We start from the raw sequence: 20334 nt of genomic DNA on the forward strand, positions 1-20334 counted from the left end.
TGAGACTACTTAGCTTTGTTCCAAAACCCATCCTACTGCTTTGGATTTTTTGCAGCTTTTGATTTTATCTGTGGCTTTTCTCAAGCCTCATCTCAAAATTCTGAGGTTTGTGGTTATTTGAAGTGTTGACTCCTTTAATGATCTAGGGTTATTACTCTGCTGGGCCAGTGTGTGACACAGCTGCTTAAGCTGCTGCTTGGGACACTGGCATTCCATGTTGAGTACCCATTCAATTCCCAGCTACTGTGGTTCCCATTCAGCTCCTTGCTAATGTTCCCAGAAGCAGCAATGATGGCTTAAGAGTTAGAGTTCCCTTCACCTATGTGGGAGACCTGGGTGATGTTCTTGGTTCTTGGCTTCAACCTGACCTAGCCTTGCTTGTTGAAGCTATTTGGAGAGCCACCAGATGGAAGATTAATTGATCTGTCTTCTCCGCCCCACTCCGCTCTACATTTTGAATAAATAAAACTTGTGTTTTTTTTTTTTTAAACAGACTATTATGTGGCTATATATTTCAAAATAAATGTTACATGTTAATGTTTTTGAGGGCTTAATATACAGTTAATTACTTAAATTTATAAAATTAAGTAATTAAACTGTAATGTTGAATGATTCAGAAATATTTAGATAAGTAAAAATCGCTGCTTATATTTTGCTCAATGTATTTAAAGGTAAAATGTCGTGTCATGAGTCCTTCATACCCTCCACCCTTTAATACTGCTTCATCTGGCTAAGTTCTCTTTTTGTGGGTATTGTTGGTTTGGGATGTGGCAGAATAATTATGTTTGCTTTTGTTTGTTTTAAAGATTTATTTATTTATTTAAAAGGCAGAGTTAGAGAGAGAAAGAGAGAAGTCTTCCATCTGCTGCCACTCTCCAAATTACTGTAATGGCCAGAGCTACACTGATCTGAAGCCAGGAGCATCTTATGGGTCTCCCACATGGGTGCAGGGGCCCAAGGACTTGGGCCATCGTCTACTGCTTTCCCAGGCCATAGCAGAGAGCTGGATCGGAAGTGGAGGAGCCAGGACTTGAACTGGTGCCCATGTGGGGTGCTGGCACTGCGGGTGGTGGCTATACCTGCTACGCCACAGTGCTGGCCCCTATGTTTGCTTTTTTAAGGAGGGCAAGTTAAATATAGTTACTCCTTAAAATTGCCACCTGTGCTATTATATATATGTACATATATATGTATGTATATGTATATATATATAATCTTATGTAAACATTGTGAAAGTTCTGTGGAATAGAGGGTTGTAACTGGCTCTGTTTTGTAAGGCATAGCTGCGGATTAAATAATTTGCCCAAGATCACAGACTAGTAAATTATAGACCAGAAATCTGATTCTAGAACTTTGTGTTCTCTTCCATACGTATATTCAGTCAAATCCACTCTTTCAACAAAAATTCACACCTTCCCTGTTAGGTGCCAAACTTTGTTCTAGGCATTGGGAATACAACAATGAGTGAAGCCATCAAGATATGGGATCTCATGCTATTAAATCACTAGTGAGGAAGATAAAGATTTAAAAGTTTGAATAATATTCACTTAGTCTGTGTTATAGAAAACACAGTCTGTGAGTTTTTTTCCAGGATGAGAAAATAACCCATTTATACAGAGTTTGTGCTTCTTGATCCTTTGTGGCAGGATTCTGAGTGTTTGATTACTGTTTTGCATTCATAATTGAGTAAGAGTGTGTCATATATTCTTCCAGCCTCTTATGTTTCAGAATTCTAGTCAGAATATCCCTGGAGGGGATGAAATACTGTAGAAGCTCTAAGAGGTGCTTGAGCCACTTTACATGTCAGACTGTTGTAGGACAGAAGTAGATTTTTGCAGGTGGTTTTCTTTCACTCCTTTTTGACTTCTCATATCCTCTTTTCCCAAGGAGAGGCTCTAACGTGGTTTGGGGGCCTGTTCAAAACATAATAGTAATATTGTTTTTGTTGTTGAGAATATACTCTTTTAAGGATAATTGTAATTAAAAAATTTATTTATTTATATGAAAGGCAGATTTACGAGGGGGTGCAGGGAGACATAGATCTTCCATTCTGTGGTTCACTCTCCAAATGGCCGCAACAGCTGGAACTGGGCTGGTCCGAAGCCATGAGCCAGGAGCTTCTTCTGGGTCTCCCAAGTGGGAGCAGGGACCCAAGCACTTGGGCCGTCTTCCGCTCTCCCAGCTGCATTAACAGAAATCTGGATTGGAAGTGGAACAGCCAGGACTCGAAATGGCTGCCACAAGGCATGCGTGGTGGTGGTGGTACCCTACACCACAGTGGTGGCCTTAGGACAATTGTAATATTCAGTCAGGCATATGGGACTGTTTTACTCAAACATTTCATTACACTGTTAATGTTGAGGTTTCAGCCATCCCTAAAGCTTTATTTAAAATCTTCTAAGCATGTTCCAGAGCACGTTAGCCTCACTTCTGTCCAGGCAGTATGAGATCTACTCCTTTAGGAATACTTTATGTTGCCCTTGGAAAATTTTATGCAGAAAAACCACCTATAGATATATATTTAATAACTTTGCATAATAACAGACCAATTGGACTTTAATTTATCTTTTGGTAATATATTCAGAAGCTTTAAAACATAACCATAAGGGCAGGCATTTAGCCTAGCAGTTACAGTGCCTGCATCCCACATTCAAGTACCTGAGTTCAAGTTCTGGCTCCATCTCCTGACTCTAGCTTCCTGCTAATGTAGATCTTGGGAGGCAGCACTGATAGTCAAGTAATTGGGTCTCTGCTACCAGTGTGGGAGATTGGATTGAGTGCTATACCTTCTGATTTCCTTCCCCTGCTGTTATGGGAATTTGGGACGTGAACCAGCAGATGAGAAATCTCTCTCTATCTGCCTCTCAAATACATAGATAAAAATTGAAAAGTATAACATGATGACATATTCTATATTGGTTTCGTTTCTTTTCTTTTTTTTTTTTTTTTTAAGATTCTATTTCTTTATTTGAGGCAGAGTTACAGAGAGGCAGAGTCAGAGACAGAGAGGTCTTCCATCCATTGGTTCACTCCCCCAAATGGTCGCAGTGGCCAGAGCTGGGCCGATCCAAAGCCAGGAGCCTGGAGCTTCTTCTAGGTCTCCCACATGGGAACAGGGGCCCAAGGACTTGGGCCATCTACTGCTTTCCCAAGCCATAGCAGAGAGCTGGATTTGAAGTGGAGCAGCTGGGATTTGAACCGGTGTCCTTTGGGATGCCGGCACTGCAGGCAGAGGCTTTACCTGGTATGCCACAGCATGCACCCCCACCCCCTTTTAAAAGATTTTATTTGAGAGGTAGAGTTAGAAACAGAGAAGGAGAGACAGAGAGGTCTTCCATCCACTGGTTTACTCCCCAAATGACCTCAGTGGTCAAAGCTGAGCCGATCCAAAGCCAGGAGCCTCTTTCAGTTCTTCCACAGAGATACAGGGGCCCAAGCACTTGGGTGAATTCTGCTTTCCAAGGCCATAGCAGAGAGCTGGATTGGAAGAAGAGTAGCTAGGACATGAACTGGTGCCCATATGGGATGCCAGTGCTGCAGGTGGAGGCTTAGCCTACTTTGCCACAGCATTGGTCCCTCTATATTGCTTTTAAAGTTACCTCTGAAATGCATGTTTGAAATGACATCCATCCCTTGGAATTTGTAACATTAATCTCTGCCTTGATGACTAAATCCATGTTAGATAATTTTGCTTACAGTTTGATTCTAGTAGGGGATATCTATAAACATCCAAAGCTGGTTTGTTAGGTGAGGTGATTTTCTGGGCAGTGTGATAATCAAACTGATGAAGAGCACCCTGTAAAGTTAGATTTTGTAAAGACTTGACAATTAGATATATCCACTTTTATGAGGAAAGTTTTTAGGGAAAACCTTGTCTCATTATGTTTGGGTAAATACTTGTAGATTTGGTAAATGTTTTTTGTTGAAAGTTTGGCATTATAAACTTCCTAAATTATTTGAGAATGATTAGTTGTATAGATGTAACAAAGTTTTAGTTGACATCAGCTGATAATATTAAGGGTAGCAGTTTTAAATTCTGATTCTGTGAAATTGGCCAGAAGTTATTACTTAACTGAGTTTAAATAATTAAAAGTCAGCAACTTAGATTTTGATGGCTATTTGCTTATTTTTTTATTAATTGTTTTCTAAGATAACATTAAAATTTGCTCTCTAAAAAGTGCTATTCAAACTATATGACTGCTTCATTGAGCTGTACATTACTTTAAATATTCTGGGTCTGAAACTTTATTAAGTATCAGCTTCATTTAGAGAATTCTTCTCAAAGTAGTAGATTATTACTAAGTGAAAAAGGCGTATACTCCCTTCCTCTGTAATTCATTCAGTGGCTATTAAGATGCATTAAAATTATTATACATTAGATGCTGTGGTATTCATTGCTGTTGTCATTAAACTACATATGTTTTACTGTAAATTAAGACCACTGGTATTGACATTTTAGTTTGAACTTTAAGTAAATTTGATGTTTCTTTTCTTTCACTCTTTTTTTAGAATAATGAGAAACAAATGCGGCAACTCTCTGTGATCCCCCCTATGATGTTTGATGCAGAACAAAGAAGGGTCAAGTTCATCAACATGAATGGGCTTATGGAGGACCCTATGAAAGTTTATAAAGATAGGCAGTTTATGAATGTTTGGACTGACCATGAGAAGGAGATCTTCAAAGACAAGTAATTTAAATTTTAAATTATTCTTTAATAGAATTCTGTGTAAATTGGTAAAAACTATTTGACATTTACTTGTGAATTGAACTGTCACCAAAAAGCTTGGTTCCCTTTTTTTGGCATCTGAATGGGTATTATGAAAGTAGAGAATATGATTTTCCTGTAAGTTTATAGGTGTGAAAATAGGTGACAGCTAAGAACTGGGATCAGAGTCAGGGTAAGAGTGGCTCCCAAACTTGGTTGCTGACTGAATCACTTTGTAGAACTTTGTTGTTGTTGTTGTTAAAATTTATTTATTTTTTTGAAAGACCAAGTTACAGAGGCAGAGAGAGAAAGAGAAACCTTCCATCTACTACTGGTTTACTCCATAAACGGCTGCCAGTGGCTGGAGCTGGGCCAGTCCAAAGCCGGGAACCAGGAGCTTGTTCCCAGTTTCTCATGTGGGTGCAGGGGCCTAAGCACTTGGGCTTTCCTCTGCTGCTTTCCCAGGTGCATTAGCAGGGAGTTTGATCCGAAGTAGAACAGCTGGAACTTGAACTGGTGCCCATATTGGATGCCAGTGCCCCCACTATGCCACAGCGCCAGCCCTTGGGGAGTATTTATTTATTTGAAAGAATTAGAGAAAGAGAGGACTTCTGTCCCATGGTTCACTCTCCAGTTGGCTGCAATGGCCGGAGTTGCACCGATCCGAAGCCAGGAGCTTATTCTGGGTCTCCCACGTGGTTGCAGGGGCCCAAGGACTTGGGCCATCGTCTACTGCTTTCTCAGGCCATAGCAGAAAGCTGGATTGGAAGTGGAGCAGCTAGGGCTCGAACCAGTGCCCATATGGGATGCCGACACTGCATGCAGCAGCTTTATCTGCTACGCCACAGTGCCGGCCCCTTCCCTTAATTCTTTTCTTTTTTTTTCTTTTCTTTTTTACATGTAGAGTTATAGGCAGAGAGAGAGAGAGAAAGAGAAAGATCTTCCTTCCGTTGGTTCACTCCCCAAATGGCCACTATGGCTGGCGCTACGCCGATCCAAAGCCAGGAGCCAGGTGCTTCTTCCTGGTCTCCCATGCGGATGCAGGGGCCCAAGCACTTGGGCCATCCTCCACTGCCCTCCCAGGCCACAGCAGAGAGCTGGACAGGAAGAGGAGCAACCAGGACTAGAACCTGGTGCCCACATGGGATGCCAGTACGGCAGGTGGAGGATTAGCCAAGTGAGCCACGGCGCTGGCCCCTCCCTTAATTCTTTTTTTTTTTTAACTTAGTAAGTTCAGTTTATTTAGTAGAAAAAAACATGAGATTACTTAGGCAAAAATATTTTTAGGGACAGAACTACCTGAACTATCACTACTCTTAGATAAGAGATTTAAATTAACTGTGTGTCTATTTTTTTTTTTTTTTTTTTTTTGACAGGCAGAGTGGACAGTAGAGAGAGACAGAGAGAAAGGTCTTCCTTTGCCATTGGTTCACCCTCCAATGGCCGCCGCGGTAGGCGCGCTGCGGCCAGCGCACCGCGCTGTTCCGATGACAGGAGCCAGGTGCTTCTCCTGGTCTCCCATGGGGTGCAGGGCCCAAGGACTTGGGCCATCCTCCACTGCACTCCCTGGCCACAGCAGAGAGCTGGCCTGGAAGAGGGGCAACCGGGACAGGATTGGTGCCCTGACCGGGACTAGAACCCGGTGTGCTGGCGCCGCAAGGCGGAGGATTATGTGTGTCTATTTTTTAAGATAAAATATAAAGCTAAAATTTGACATTTTTATGTTAGTAATAACCTCTCCCACCCCTACAACTCAATCTCTGATAAACTTTACATAAAACCCATCAACATTATAAATTATGAATTCCCTGAAAGAGTAAGAATCAGAGTTGAATGCGTTAGTTATTAAGAGGAAGCCATCTTAGTTGAAGTAACTAATCTAACATATCAGGGAATCTGCCCATGATTTTTATTTTTGTATGTCATTTGAAAGTTTTTCAGTGAACAGTTAAAATGTATCCATGCTGTGGATTGCATTGTGCAAGCAAGAATAAGGATAAAGTTTAGGAATAGGTAGAAGCACCTCCCTTAATTCTTAATAGCTTCCCAGTCTTTTACTTACACAAGCTAAAACCTGGCCTGTTCCTATAAATAATAAAAGCCTTATTGACCCCCTCCAAAATAGATGTCGTATTGTGCCTTCTAACCCAGCAGTGGGGACGCTTTTTGTTGACAAAGACATTTGGATATTTATTTATTTATTTTTTTTGACAGGCAGAGTGGACAGTGAGAGAGAGAGACAGAGAGAAAGGTCTTCCTTTGCCGTTGGTTCACCCTTCAATGGCCGCCGTGGTAGGCGCGCTGTGGCCGGCGCACCGCGCTGATCTGATGGCAGGAGCCAGGTGCTTCTCCTGGTCTCCCATGGGGTGCAGGGCCCAAGCACTTGGGCCATCCTCCACTGCACTCCCTGGCCACAGCAGAGAGCTGGCCTGAAAGGGGGGCAACCGGGACAGAATCCGGCGCCCCAACCGGGACTAGAACCCGGTGTGCTGGCGCCGCAAGGCGGAGGATTAGCCTAGTGAGCCTCGGCGCCGGCCTGACATTTGGATATTTATAACATCATTCACAGGACATACAAAATTATCAACTTAAATCTTAATCCTTAGTAGGCTAATTTATTTTATTTTATTTATTTGAAAGAGTTATAGAGGCAGAGGCAGAAAGAGAGAGGGAGAGAGAGAAAGGGGGAAGTCTTCTATCTGCTGGTTCACTCCCCAGTTGGCTGCAACGGCTGGAGTTGTGCTGATCCGAAGCCTGGAGCTTCTTCCAGGTCTCCCAAGCAGGTGCAAAGGCCCAAGGACTTGGGCCATCTTGTACTGCTTTCCCAGGCAAAAGCAGAGAGCTGGATCAGAAGTGGAGCAGCCAGATCTCTAGCAGCGCCCATATGGGATGCTGGCACTTCAGGCCAGAGCGTTAACCTACTGCACCACAGCGCCGTCCCCTTGGGGAGCTTTTTTAAAGTATATATTTTTTGCCAGTGCCGCTGCTCAATAGGCTAATCCTCCGCCTGCGGCGCCAGCACCCTGGGTTCTAGTCCCGGCCAGGGCGCCGGATTCTGTCCTGGTTGCCACTCTTCCAGGCCAGCTCTCTGCTGTGGCCCGGGAGTGCAGTGGAGGATGGCCCAAGTGCTTGGGCCCTGCACCCGCATGGAGAGCAGGAGAAGCACCTGGCTCCTGCCTTCGGATCAGCGCGGTGTGCCGGCCGCAGCGCGACGGCCATTTGAGGGTGAACCAACGGTAAAGGAAGACCTTTCTCTCTCTCTCTCTCACTGTCCACTCTGCCTGTCAAAAAAAAAAAAAAAAAAAGTATATATTTCTTTGCTTTATCATAGGCCATTCTGGGCAGTTTCTAGTAATCTTTGCATTTAGTTGTCTCTAATGATCCTGCAGTTGATTCTCATATTTGCAGTGAGGAATAGCAGGAATTAGTTTGTACATAATATTTCTTTTCTCAAATTCTTCTCTCTCTCTCTTTTGAATTGTTGAAATGTTTGTACATGTTTTTGTTTTATTTTGCACTCAGGTTTATCCAGCATCCAAAAAACTTTGGACTAATTGCATCTTACTTGGAAAGGAAGGTAAGAAATGATTTATACTGAGAATGTTTTTAGGCTTGTATTCGTTGTTTCTTGAGTTTTTTTTTTGTTGTAACATACAGAAATACTTAGATAGAAGTGATTTTTACAAAGAGCTTGATACAAAAAAGATTCTTCTATGATTAGCACAATTACATAAAATATATATGAAATGTTAATTACTATTTTAATAGAAATCCTAAGCAGAGAACTCAAAAAAAACTTTTATGATTAATGAAAAATGACCTTTTTTTTCGCTCCCTGATTTCTTTCTTTTCTTTCTTTCTTTCTTTCTTTCTTTTTTTTTTTTTAATTAATTTGAGAGGTAAAGAAACCAAGCTCTTATATCTGGTGGTTCATTTCTCAAATGTGCACAACAGGTAGGGCTGGGCCAAGGCCAGTCAGGATCCTGGAACTCAGTCCAATTCTCTCACATGTAGGTGGTAGGGTTATTACTTGCTGCTTCTCAGGGTGCACATTAGCAGGAAGCTGGAATTGGAAGCAGAGTTGGGACTTGAACCCAGGCACTCTGATAGGGAGTATGGGCATCTCAAGTGACCTCTTAACCACTGCACCAAAGTCCTGCTCTGGCCTTATATATAAGATCAAATCACATAGATTGCAATGCATTTTGAACCCCACTAAATGTCTAGTTAAAATGCCAGGCTCCTGATTTCCTGTGAATTTTTTTTCATGGTGAATGAGTTTTAGTGTTTTGAGTGAAATATCTAGAGATATTTTTAATGTTTGTATACATGTAGCAGTAAAGGGAATATTGGTTAATGTTTCTTAGTTCTTGATATCTTAATTTGTATTGAGATAACTATCCTTTCCATTTACATTGTGTGTGTGTGTATATATATTTGGGTTCTAGGTTTGCCTTAAAGTGCTAGTCATGTTTGTTTCTCTTCAGTTTATGTTTTGAGAACATCAAATTTTTCTTGACAATATTAGATTTTTTTAATGTTACTGCATTAAAACTTTTTCCTTACAGAGTGTTCCTGATTGTGTTTTATATTACTATTTAACCAAGAAAAATGAGAATTATAAAGCCCTAGTCAGAAGAAATTATGGAAAACGAAGAGGGAGAAACCAGGTTTGTGGTTTGTGTCATTTTTCTATGAAAGGTGTTTTAGGGTTGGTGGAAATGTGAAAAGGATTCTTGCACTTAACATACACTTTAGAGGTTGATGTCTCTATTAAATAGGATATTATGCTTATTTTGAAGTCTTCTATTTTGAATGTATTTTACATTTCTAGTGTGATGAAATTAATTTAAAAACATTTGAACCTTTCCTGTTAGCTCAATCTTGCATTTTAGTGTCAACAGTAATCTTTTAATTAAATACGAGTCTCTTAATACCTACCTAACATGCCATCCTTATCAGTCCTTTTGTCTGAGGAGGGTCAAGGTAAGGTGAGGGAGAAAGATTGTATAGCATAGTAACTAGAGTAGAGGGTTGTTTACTGAAATACCTGGGACCTGATCTTGTTACAGATTAACTTCATTTGTGGAGTTTAGATAATTGTACTCTTAAAAAGCACTTTACCTAAAAAGGCAGGTTTTTTTTTTTTTTTTTTTTTTTTTTTTTGGGACAGGCAGAGTGGATAGTGAGAGAGAGAGACACAGAGAGAAAGGTCTTCCTTTTTTGCCGTTGGTTCACCCTCCAATGGCCGCTGCGGCCGGCGCATTGCGCTGATCCAAAGCCAGGAGCCGGGTGCTTCTCCTGGTCTCCCATGGGGTGCAGGGCCCAAGGACTTGGGCCATCCTCCACTGCACTCCCTGGCCACAGCAGAGAGCTGGCCTGGAAGAGGGGCAACCGGGACAGAATCCGGCGCCCCAACTGGGACTAGAACCCAGTGTGCCGGCGCCGCAAGGCGGAAGATTAGCCTGTTAAGCCACGGCGCCAGCCTGATTTTTTCACAAGTATGTGTTTTCACAGTTGCTATTCAGTGGTTTCAAAACTATTTCTAACAAAATAACCCATTAGCAGCTGTCACGGCTCGTGTATGCATGCATTACCAGTGAGGCTGCTGTGTAAGTGTTGTCTCCTGTTGCTCTCCACACCAATATAGATCCTGCAATATGGACTTGCATGCCTGTGCTCTCACAGCTGCTGACTGTTTGTTGGCATGGCTCAGTCTCTTCTGGATTTCTCACACAGCCACGCTTCCCATGTGGAAGGGTCTTAGTCCCTTTCTTCCTGGGTAGCCCTGGTTACCGGATACAGGTTATTTGACCCAGTTCTCTCATTCACTGCCATAACCTTTTTATGTTTCCTGGGACATTGTTTCCTATGAAATATTCTACCCTACAGATGTGGTTAATGTTTTCTGGAAACAGTATGTTTTTAGAAAGTTATGTATTAAGAGGGAAAAAGAAAAAGCCATCTATGGTCCATTCTCCAAGAGTATACAATGGTTAGGATTGGCCAAGCTGAAGTTGGCCATTGGGAACTTAATTCAGATCTCCCACGTGGGTGGCAGTGACCCAAGTGCTTGAGCCATTTCTTGCTGACTATCAGGGTGTGCATTTACAGGAAGCTAGAATGAGGAGCTAGGACAAGGAGTTCAACCCAGGTACTCTGATATGAGAGGAAGGTGTCTCAAACAGCATATTAGCCCCTATATCAAATGCTCCCTACCCCAATCTACTTTTTAAAGAAGGTTCAGCTGCAAATTTGTTTTTAATTTATCTGTTAGGTCTTCAATTTTTTATTTATTTGAGAGAAAGTTTATATCCTCTGGTTCATTCTCCAAATGCCCATGAAGAATCAAATGCCTGCAGTGGCCAGGGCTGGGCCAGGCTAAAGCTGGAACTTGGGAACTCAGTCTAGGTCTCCCCTGTGAGTGACAGGGACCCAACTGTCTCAGTCATCCCTTGCTGCATCCCGTGGTGAACATAGACAAGAATCTGGAATAGGGACTGGAGCTGGGACTTGGTCTCAGGCATTTTGATAAAGGTTGCCTCTGTCTTAACCTCTAGGTGAAGTGACTATTCCTCAAACCAGTTTTATAGTTCAATGTGTTAGTATCCCATGACAAATAATTATAGTTCTAGATATATTTTAATTCAATGCATATTAGAGATTGGAAACCAAGAAGCACTCAGAAGTATAATTGGTGATTTAGAATTATAAATTACAGGCTGGCGCCGCAGCTCAATAGGCTAATCCTCCGCCTTGCGGTGCCGGCACACCAGGTTCTAGTCGCGGTCGGGGCGCCGGATTCTGTCCCGGTTGCCCCTCTTCCAGGCCAGCTCTCTGCTGTGGCCCGGGGAAGGCAGTGGAGGATGGCCCAAGTGCTTGGGCCCTGCACCCGCATGGGAGACTGGGGGAAGCACCTGGCTCCTGCCTTCGGATCAGTGTGGTGCGCCAGCCGCAGCGGCCATTGAGGGGTGAACCCTACAGAAAAGGAAGACTTTTCTCTCTGTCTCTCTCTCTCTTACTGTCCACTATGCCTGTCAAAAAAAAAAAAAAAAAAAAAAAAAGAATTATAAATTACATGTCAGTAGTAACTTGAGTCTGTTTATATTGTTTTTGTTAGAAGTGGGAATTTCTTGAGAAATGCTGCACTTCACAGCATAACCTTCCATCTAGCAAATCTGTCACTGCGCCAACAGAATATCTGTGGTACCTCCTACTGACCTATAGCAAAGCATAAAGTCAGTTTTCAGGAACCACATTCTTCATTTTTTTTTTTTTTTTTTTTTTGACAGGTAGAGTGGACAGAGAGAGAGAGAAAGGTCTTCCTTTGCTGTTGGTTCACCCTCCAATGGCTGCCGCAGCCGGCGCACTGCGCTGATCCAAAGCCAGGAGCCAGGTGCTTCCTCCGGTCTCCCATGTAGGTGCAGGGCCCAAGGACTTGGGCCATCCTCCACTGCACTCCCGGGCCATAGCAGAGAGCTGGCCTGGAAGAGGGGCAACCGGGACTGACTCTGGCGCCCCGGCCGGGACTAGAACCCAGTGTGCCGGCGCCACAGACGGAGGATTAGCCTATTGAGCCGCAGTGCTGGCCTAGATGCTGCATTTGTGCATTCGCCAGCCTAGATGCTGCATTTGTGGCAGAGTGAGGTTATCAGCATTTGAACTAGGATTTGTAGCCACTGTAGCCTGTGAGGGATTCAGAGTTCAAAAAGACCTTCCCATTGGTAAAGCAGACACATTGAGTAATTTGAAAATATCCTTGATTTCCCAGGGTTTTTTTTTTAAGTAATAAATGCACAGAAAAATGGGAAATTGACAGGATAAGGAATTGAGACTGTTGGAAAAACAAGTGAGGGAATTGTGGTGTTGAAATGATTTAGTAGGTGAAATTGTAGAGAGTTCTTGTTGGATTGTGAGAGTTCTTTTTGTTTTTTAAATGGTGTTCCCTTTCTTAAAGAAATTTATTTTTATTTGAAATTAGTGAAAAGTACTTGACACTTACTTGTAAATTGAAGTATATTGAAAAAACTTGTCCCCCTTTTTGGTCTATGATGGATATTATGAAAAGTAGAGAATATGATCTATAAGTTTAACGGTGGGAAAATAGGCAACAGGTAAAAACTGTGGCCAGAGTTGGGGTGAGAGTATCTCCCAAACTGTGTTACTGGCTGAATCACTTTGGGGAGCTTTTTTTTTTTTTTTAATGATTTATTTATGTATTTGAAAGACTGAGTTAGAGCGAGAGGCCAAGGCAGAAAGAGAAGACTTCCATCTGCTGGTTCACTCCCTAAATGGCCTCAGTGGCCAAGGGTGGGCTGATTTGAAGCTAGGAGCCAAGAGCCAGGAGCTTCATCCAAGTCGCCCATGTGGATAAGGAGGCCCAAGGACTTGGACCATCTTCTTCTTCTTCTTCTTTTTTTTTTTTTTTTTTTAAATTTGATTTAATGAACATAAATTTCCAAAGTACAGCTTATGGATTACAATAGCTCCCCCCCCCCCCCATAACTTCCCTCCCACCCACAACACTCCCCTCTCCCACCCCCTCTCCTCTTCCATTCACATCAAGATTAATTTTCAATTATCTTTATATACAGAAGATCAATTTAGCATATATTAAGTAAAGATTTCAACAGTTTGCACCCACACAGAAACACAAAGTGTAAAATACTATTTGAGTACTAGTTATAGCATTAATTAAACACCTAAGAAAATTGTGTATTAATTACAGAGTTCAACCAATAGTTTTAAGTAGAACATAAAAAATACTAAAAGGGTAAAGTATTAAGTTCTTTTTTTTTCTTTTTTTGTTGTATAGTTATTATTTTTTATTTAATAAATGTGAATTTACAAAGTGCAACTTTTGTATTGTTGTGGCTCCCCCCTCAACCTCCCTCCCTCCCGTGGCCCTCCCCTCTCCCACTCCTTCTCCCATCCCACCCTTCATCAAGTTTCATTTTCAATTACCTTCATATACTGAAGATCAACTTAGTATATACTAAGCAAGGATTTCAACAGGCTGCACTCACACAACCGCACAAGGTATAGGGTATTGTTCGACTAACAGTGTTTTTAAGTTTCATAGTAAAACACATTAAGGACAGAGATCCTACGTGGGGAGCATGTACCCAGTGACTCCCGTTGTTGATTTAACAATTGGTACTCTTATTTATGACGTCAGCAATCACCCGAGACTCTTGCTATGAGCTGTCTAGGCTATGGAAGCCCTTTGAGTTCACTTACTCTGAACTTGTTTAGTCAAGGCCGTATCACAGTGGAGGTTCCTTCTCCCTTCAGAGAAAGGCGCCTCTCTCCTTGATGGCCTGCTCCTTCTGCTGGGGGTCTTGTTCACCAGGATCTTTCATTTAGATTGTTTTTTGCCACCGTGTCATGGCTTTCCATGCCTGTGAGACTCATATGGACCTTTTAGCCAGATCCGAATGGACTTGGACCATCTTCTGCTGCGTTCTCAGGCACATTAGCAGGGATCTGGATCAGAAATGGAGCAGCTGGGTGTTGTCCATATGGAATACCAGTGTCAAAGGCAGAGGCTTAACCTATACCACAACACTGGCCCCAACGTGCATTTTAAAATCTGAAGAAGAATGCTGAGGCATAATAAGTCATGTAATGAAATCATGTTTGCATTCTAGGGAATATTCATGAAATCAGTCCATACCCCCAAGAGAGAGAGAGAAAGCTATCATAGGTAGATGGTGTGAAATGTGAACAAGGACATATTTGTAAAATATTAGTTCAGCAAATGGCAATAGGAACCAAGAAAGATACTGGTTGTTCTTCCTTCCTCAGGATGGGTAGGGCACCTCTGGCCAGTGGGCTGTATAAGGCCCATGAAATTCTTTGGTTTGGCCCTGCCAAGGCAACTGTATACAAGACTCGAAATTCAATAAATCCTTAGTAGGCTAATTTTTTAAGTTGATAATTTTGTATGTCCTGTGAATGGTGTTATAAATATCCAAATGTCTTTAGCAACAAAAAGGGTCCCCATTGCTGGGTTAGAAGGCACAATGTGACATCTGTTTTGGAGTGGTCAATAGGCTTTTATTATTTATAGGGACAGGCCAGGTTTTAGCTTTTGTGAGTAAGTAAATGACTGAGAAGCTATTAAGAATTGAGGGAAAGGGCCAGTGTTGTGATGTAGCAGATAAAGCTGCCGCATGCAGTGTCGGCATCCCATATGGGCACTGGTTCGAGTCCCAGCTGCTCCACTTCGGATCCAGCTCTCTGCTATGGCCTGGGAAAGCAATAGACGATGGCCCAAGTGGTTGGCCCCCTGCACCCACGTGGGAGACCCGGAAGAAGCTCCTGGCTCTTGGCTTCGGATCATCACAGCTCCGGCCATTGCAGCCATTTGCGGGAGTGAACCAGTGGATGGAAGACCTCTCCCTCCTCCTCCCCCTCTCCTTCCCCCTCCCCCTCCCCTCCTCTCTCTATGTAACTCTGCCTTTGAAATAAATAAATAAATCTTAAAAAAAAATTAAGGTGGGCATTTGGCTGAGTAGTTAAGACATCCATATCCCATATTGGAGTGCCAGGGTTTGAGTTTCAGCTCTGGGTCTGACTCAGATTCATGCTGATGCAGACCCTGGAAGGCAGGTTGGTGATTGCTCCAATAATTGGATCCTTGTCACCCATCTGGAAGACCTGGATTGAGTTCCTGGCTCCCTGCTTTGACCCTGCCTGTTGCAGGCATTTAGGGAGTAAACAAGCAGATAGGCGCTCACTCTCTTTCTTTGTCTTTCTCTTTCTGCCTGTCAAATTAATAATAATAATAATAATAAAGAATGAAGGAAAGTTTTATTTAAATAACTTGCATACATATTGTCTGTTGAACAGGTAAAGTACAGGTAGAGTTGTTATGAGGCAAGATTGACATTAGTTTAAATAAAGAAGAAGGATTGAGATGGGATGGCAAATGGTTTTCACATAGCTGGCATAAAGGGCTTTGATTTATGCTATGTGCAGCATATGTAGATACCTGTTACCACACGCTCCACTAGGAGTAGCAGACACTTAGATGAGTAAGATTGAGTCCTTATCTTTGATGAAACAGTAACACAGCGGACAGATGCTGATAACCAGACAGTAGGCACCCCTAGTGATAGTTCCCCCAGGGTGTGGACATGTGGCAGAGAAGGAGGGAAACGGGCCGGTGTTCCTTTTTTGGAAGTCTGAAGAAACGCCTCTTAGGAAATGTAGCATTTTGAACTGAATCTCAGAAGGCATGTGGTTGTTTACCCAGGCAAGGAAAGGTAAGAAGAGTGTTTCAGGCAAATACACCAAAGTGCAAAGAAGAATGTGGGAGAAATGGCGATTGGAGGGAGGTGCGCAGGGCCCACGGCTGTGCTGTGAAGACATGTTGGTGCTCAGTCCTGATTGGGTTATGCAGTGTTGGTTTCTGAGGTGAATAAGGTAATAGTGTTCAATGCAAGCTTAATTTCACTTTTTTCTTTTAGTGTCATAGTTTTAGCAATTGAGACATCAAAGATGAAAGGGTCCATAATCTGTCTACTCACTTTCTTCATTGTTTTCTCTCAGGCTTTGTCCATGTACATCTTATTGTGATTCTAATTACAGCTTAGAAATAACTGAATGTGGGGCCGGTGCTGTGGCCCACTTGGTTGATCCTCCGCCTGCGACGCCAGCATCCCATATGGCGCGCCGGGTTCTGGTCCAGTTGTTCCTCTTCCAGTCCAGCTCTCTGCTGTGGCCTGGGAGGGCAGTGGAGGATGGCCCAGGTGTTTGGGCCCCTGCACCCACATGGGGGACCAGGGGAGGCTCCTGGCTCTTGGTTTTGGATTGGCGCAGCGCCGGCTGTGGCGGCCATTTGGGGAGTGAACCAACAGAGGGAGGACCTTGCTCTCTCTCTCTCTCTCTCACTGTCTGTAACTCTACCTGTCAAATACATTTAAAAAAAAAAAAAAAGGAATATCTAAATGTTTTTTCTTTTCACTTCATTATCTTTAGTATTTTCTCAAATTATTTCAGTCATAGTATCACCATAGCTATCTAGTAGTCTATTAAATGTACATTCCCCTCTTCCAAGTATAAAAGTTTTTCCCCATAGCATTATCCATAATGATGAAAAGATGGGAATATATTAAGTACCTAACATTAGAAAGGTAGTTTGATAAGTATATGGGTTGTCAAATTTTAAGGTAGAAGTGGAATACTTGAATGACAGATTAGACGTAGGGGTTATAGACAGAGGAAACCAACCTTAGATTTCTAAGTGGAGTCAATATTTTTTACCTCACTAATCAGTCCAAAAACCTGAGCACTTTTTTTCACGTGTATGTTTGACCTTTTCGATAGACTGCATTAAAAATCATGGACTGACGTTTAATCTATGACTATGTTGTAAGAATCATTAAAAATTTTAGATAATAATTTGTCATTACAGTGTGAAGAGCTGTTTCTGTTTCGTTTGTGTTTACAAACTGTTTCATTTTAGCAGCAAATTGCCCGACCCTCACAAGAAGAAAAAGTTGAAGAAAAAGAAGAGGATAAAACAGAAAAAACAGAAAAAAAAGAAGAAGAAAAGAAAGATGAAGAAGAAAAAGATGAGAAGGAGGACTCTAAGTAAGTAAAATAATTAGTGAAATAATGAGTTAAATGTTGTAGTTATTTTAAAATATTAAAACTGAGGGGCCATTATGTTCAGTGGGTTAAGCCACCTCCTGAAACGCCAGCATCCCATGTGAGTACCAGTTCCAATCCTGGCTGCTACATTTCTGAGCCAGCTCCCACTAATGCTTCTGGGAAAGCAATGGAAGATGGTCCAAGTGCTTGATCCCCTGCCACTCATGTTGGAGACCCAGATGGAGTTCTTGCTTATGTCTCCTTGACCCAGCCCCGGCTGTTGGTGACCAATTGGGGGGTGAACCAGCAGATGGAGGATCAGTCTCTCTCTGTCTCTTCCTCTCTCTGTTTAACTGCTTCTCAAATATATAAATTTAAAAAACAACAACACTCAATCTAGAAGGTATGGAATTTTAGAGACAAAATTAATGGGATGTGTGCTTTGATCGTCAATAGTTATTATTAAGAAATGGAATATAATGGACTTACTTGCTAGATGTGAGTTATTAATATTCAGAAGGAACAGGCCATGATAAAATAATTATCACCAAGGCATATTGAATGTAATTTAATCTCTGATTTGGAAGATTCCTTGGGATCTTTTTTTTCTGAAAGGTCGAGAGAAAGGGAGGGAGAGAGAGAAAGAGAGCGAGAGAGAGATCCTCCATCTGCTAATTTGTTCTCCACATGACCACAGCAACCAGATCGGGGCCGTGCTGAAGCCAGGAGAGTCAGGAACTGCATCCTGATCACCCACATTGTGTGGCAGGGACCCAAGTTCTTGGGTCGTCTTCTGCTGCCTTTCCAGGCACATTAGCAGGAAGCTGGGTCGGAATCCAAACTGGCACTACAATATGGGATGCCAGCATTGCAGCTTACTACCCCACAATGCCAACCCCTCAGGATTTTTATACATTAGCTAGTCAGATTTTATACATTAGCTAGTCTAAAAATGCTAGAAAGAAGAGTTTTCATTTATATATAGCAAGTTGTAGTCCAGGTTTATTGACTTTATCATATATAATAGAGTTCCTGATTTGTTTGTTCTTATTGTTGTTTTCCTGATTGTAAAAGTAGTTCTTTTTCATTGTAGAAAATCTGGAAAAGAGAACAAAATAAAATGGACACTAGTCTGATTCTACTCAGAGATTGTTGTGTCTAAAGATTTGGGGTGGGGCAGGAGAGCTTAGCAGCTGGTTTGGTTGCTTTTTTCCTCGAGGATTAGCTTTGTAATTCTGTAGACTAAAATTTACCAATCTTGAGTGTGTATTTTGGTACCTTTTGACAAGTGTAGGCACTCACATAAAGGTTACTGTAATCGGGATGTAGAATGTGTTCCTTGGTCTGGAACATCCTCATGCTCCTTTGCGGTCACTTTCTCTGTCCTTGTTCTCTACCTTCAGCAGCCACTTTGCCTTTTTTAGAATTACATGTAAATGAATCATACAGAATGTAGATTTCTGTGTGACTTCTTTCACTTAGCATAAATGCATTTTAGACTCATGTTACATCTGTCAGTGGCTTGTTCCTTTTTAATATTTATTGTGTCACTTATGTACTTCTATAGTCCTCTTGAAAATATGTAAAACTCACCCAGTTTTATGGTGGCAAAAGAAGCCTAACTCACTAGGGATATGGTTTTAAGAGGGCCAGATTATTACGCATTGTAATATGTACTTCAGGGAGACACTTACAAAGGAATAAAGAGAAAGTTTTATTTTAGATCAAACATTTATTGTACCATGTAACTCATATGGAACTGTCACATCTTGATTTTACTTAAAACAAAAAACCCTCTAAGTTATTTAACCAGCATTTGTTCATAACCTTTGTGAGCTAGGTTTTTCAAAGAATTCAGAAGTATGTAAAAGGTGTGCCATATCCAGGTAGTTGATGATCTAGGATGGAAAATTAGGCAAGGTACTAGTAGTATCTAAATAAAAGACAGAAGCTTGGAAGTAAGAAATGAATAGAAACAATAAAGTATGTTGGGAGATTCTGAAGATGTTGAAGTTACTTCTGTCTGAATTGTTGAGAGGACTTTATAAAGGAGGTGGTGGTAGAGTAAACAATATGAATAGTTATAGAAGTGGCAGCTAATGGGGTCTGGCATTGTGGCATAGTGGGTAAAACTGCTGCCTGCGATGCTGGCATCCCATCTGGGTTTGTGTCCTGGCTGCTCCACTTCGATTCAGCTCCCTGCTAATGGCCTGGGAAAAGCTGTGGAGTATGGCCCAAGCACATGGGCCCATGCCACCTGTGTGAGAGACCAGGATGTAGCTCCTGGTTTCTAGCTTTGGCCTGGCCCAGTGCTGGCCATTGCAGCCATCTTGGGAGTGAACCAGCAGATGGAAGATTTCTTGCTCTGTAACTCGACTTTCAAATAAATCTATAATAATAATAGACTATAATTGGGGGTACTGAAGTACTGAGTAAAAGCTAGTAGAAATATAGATGCTATAGTTAGTGGAAGGAACATCACTAAGATGAAATAACCAAAACTTGTCCTTTGATCACATATTGGAAGTAAAGGCAAAGGGCAAGATCTAAAGATGGTGCTCACTCTGTGTAACTTAGTGGTCATTAATGTGTACTGTCAACATCAGACAGTGAGTGAGTGAGGTAGAGCAAGAGGCACAGTAGTGAGAATGAGTATGTATTTGTTGAGTGTTTAGTGATAGGAAATTAGGGTGACTGTTCCAGTAGGTATTTGGAAAGGTGAATCTGGTCCTTAGGAGACAGAGTCTGAGTCTCAAGGCTGTAGATGAGAAGTCATTGCCAGTGGGTCACCTCCCAGAGCTCTAGGGCCTCCAGGCAGATCATTGGTCAATCTCTATATGAGAGAATGAGCGGAGAGTCAGTATAGCTGCAGAGTCATTTCCAATGCTAAGTTGAAAAGGATATGAAAGGAATGATCCCCAGTGTCATCAAGTGCAGCAGGATGAACGTGGTGAGCATCGAGAAGAGGCCATTTGATCTTGCAGTGTGTAGGTCACGGTGACTTTCGACAAACACTATTAACAAGATG

The 20334-nt window shown here is 42.0% G+C and overlaps 1 protein-coding gene across 3 annotated transcripts in view; it reads left to right on the forward strand.

The window, feature by feature from the left end:
• The window catches only part of NCOR1 (nuclear receptor corepressor 1), a 177885-nt gene that overhangs the window by 75876 nt on the left and 81675 nt on the right, over window positions 1–20334 (forward strand). For 2 of the 3 annotated variants that reach the window (XM_062216449.1, XM_062216450.1), the window contains 4 exons: window positions 4510–4688; window positions 8229–8283; window positions 9275–9376; window positions 17179–17306. In XM_062216449.1, coding sequence (XP_062072433.1) covers window positions 4510–4688; window positions 8229–8283; window positions 9275–9376; window positions 17179–17306 — 464 coding nt within the window. The remainder of the gene's footprint in view (window positions 1–4509; window positions 4689–8228; window positions 8284–9274; window positions 9377–17178; window positions 17307–20334) is intronic. The other variant, XM_062216451.1, reaches the window with a different exon arrangement.

Source organism: Lepus europaeus, chromosome 18 (genome assembly GCF_033115175.1).
Source record: "Lepus europaeus isolate LE1 chromosome 18, mLepTim1.pri, whole genome shotgun sequence".
Classification (NCBI taxonomy): domain Eukaryota; kingdom Metazoa; phylum Chordata; class Mammalia; order Lagomorpha; family Leporidae; genus Lepus; species Lepus europaeus.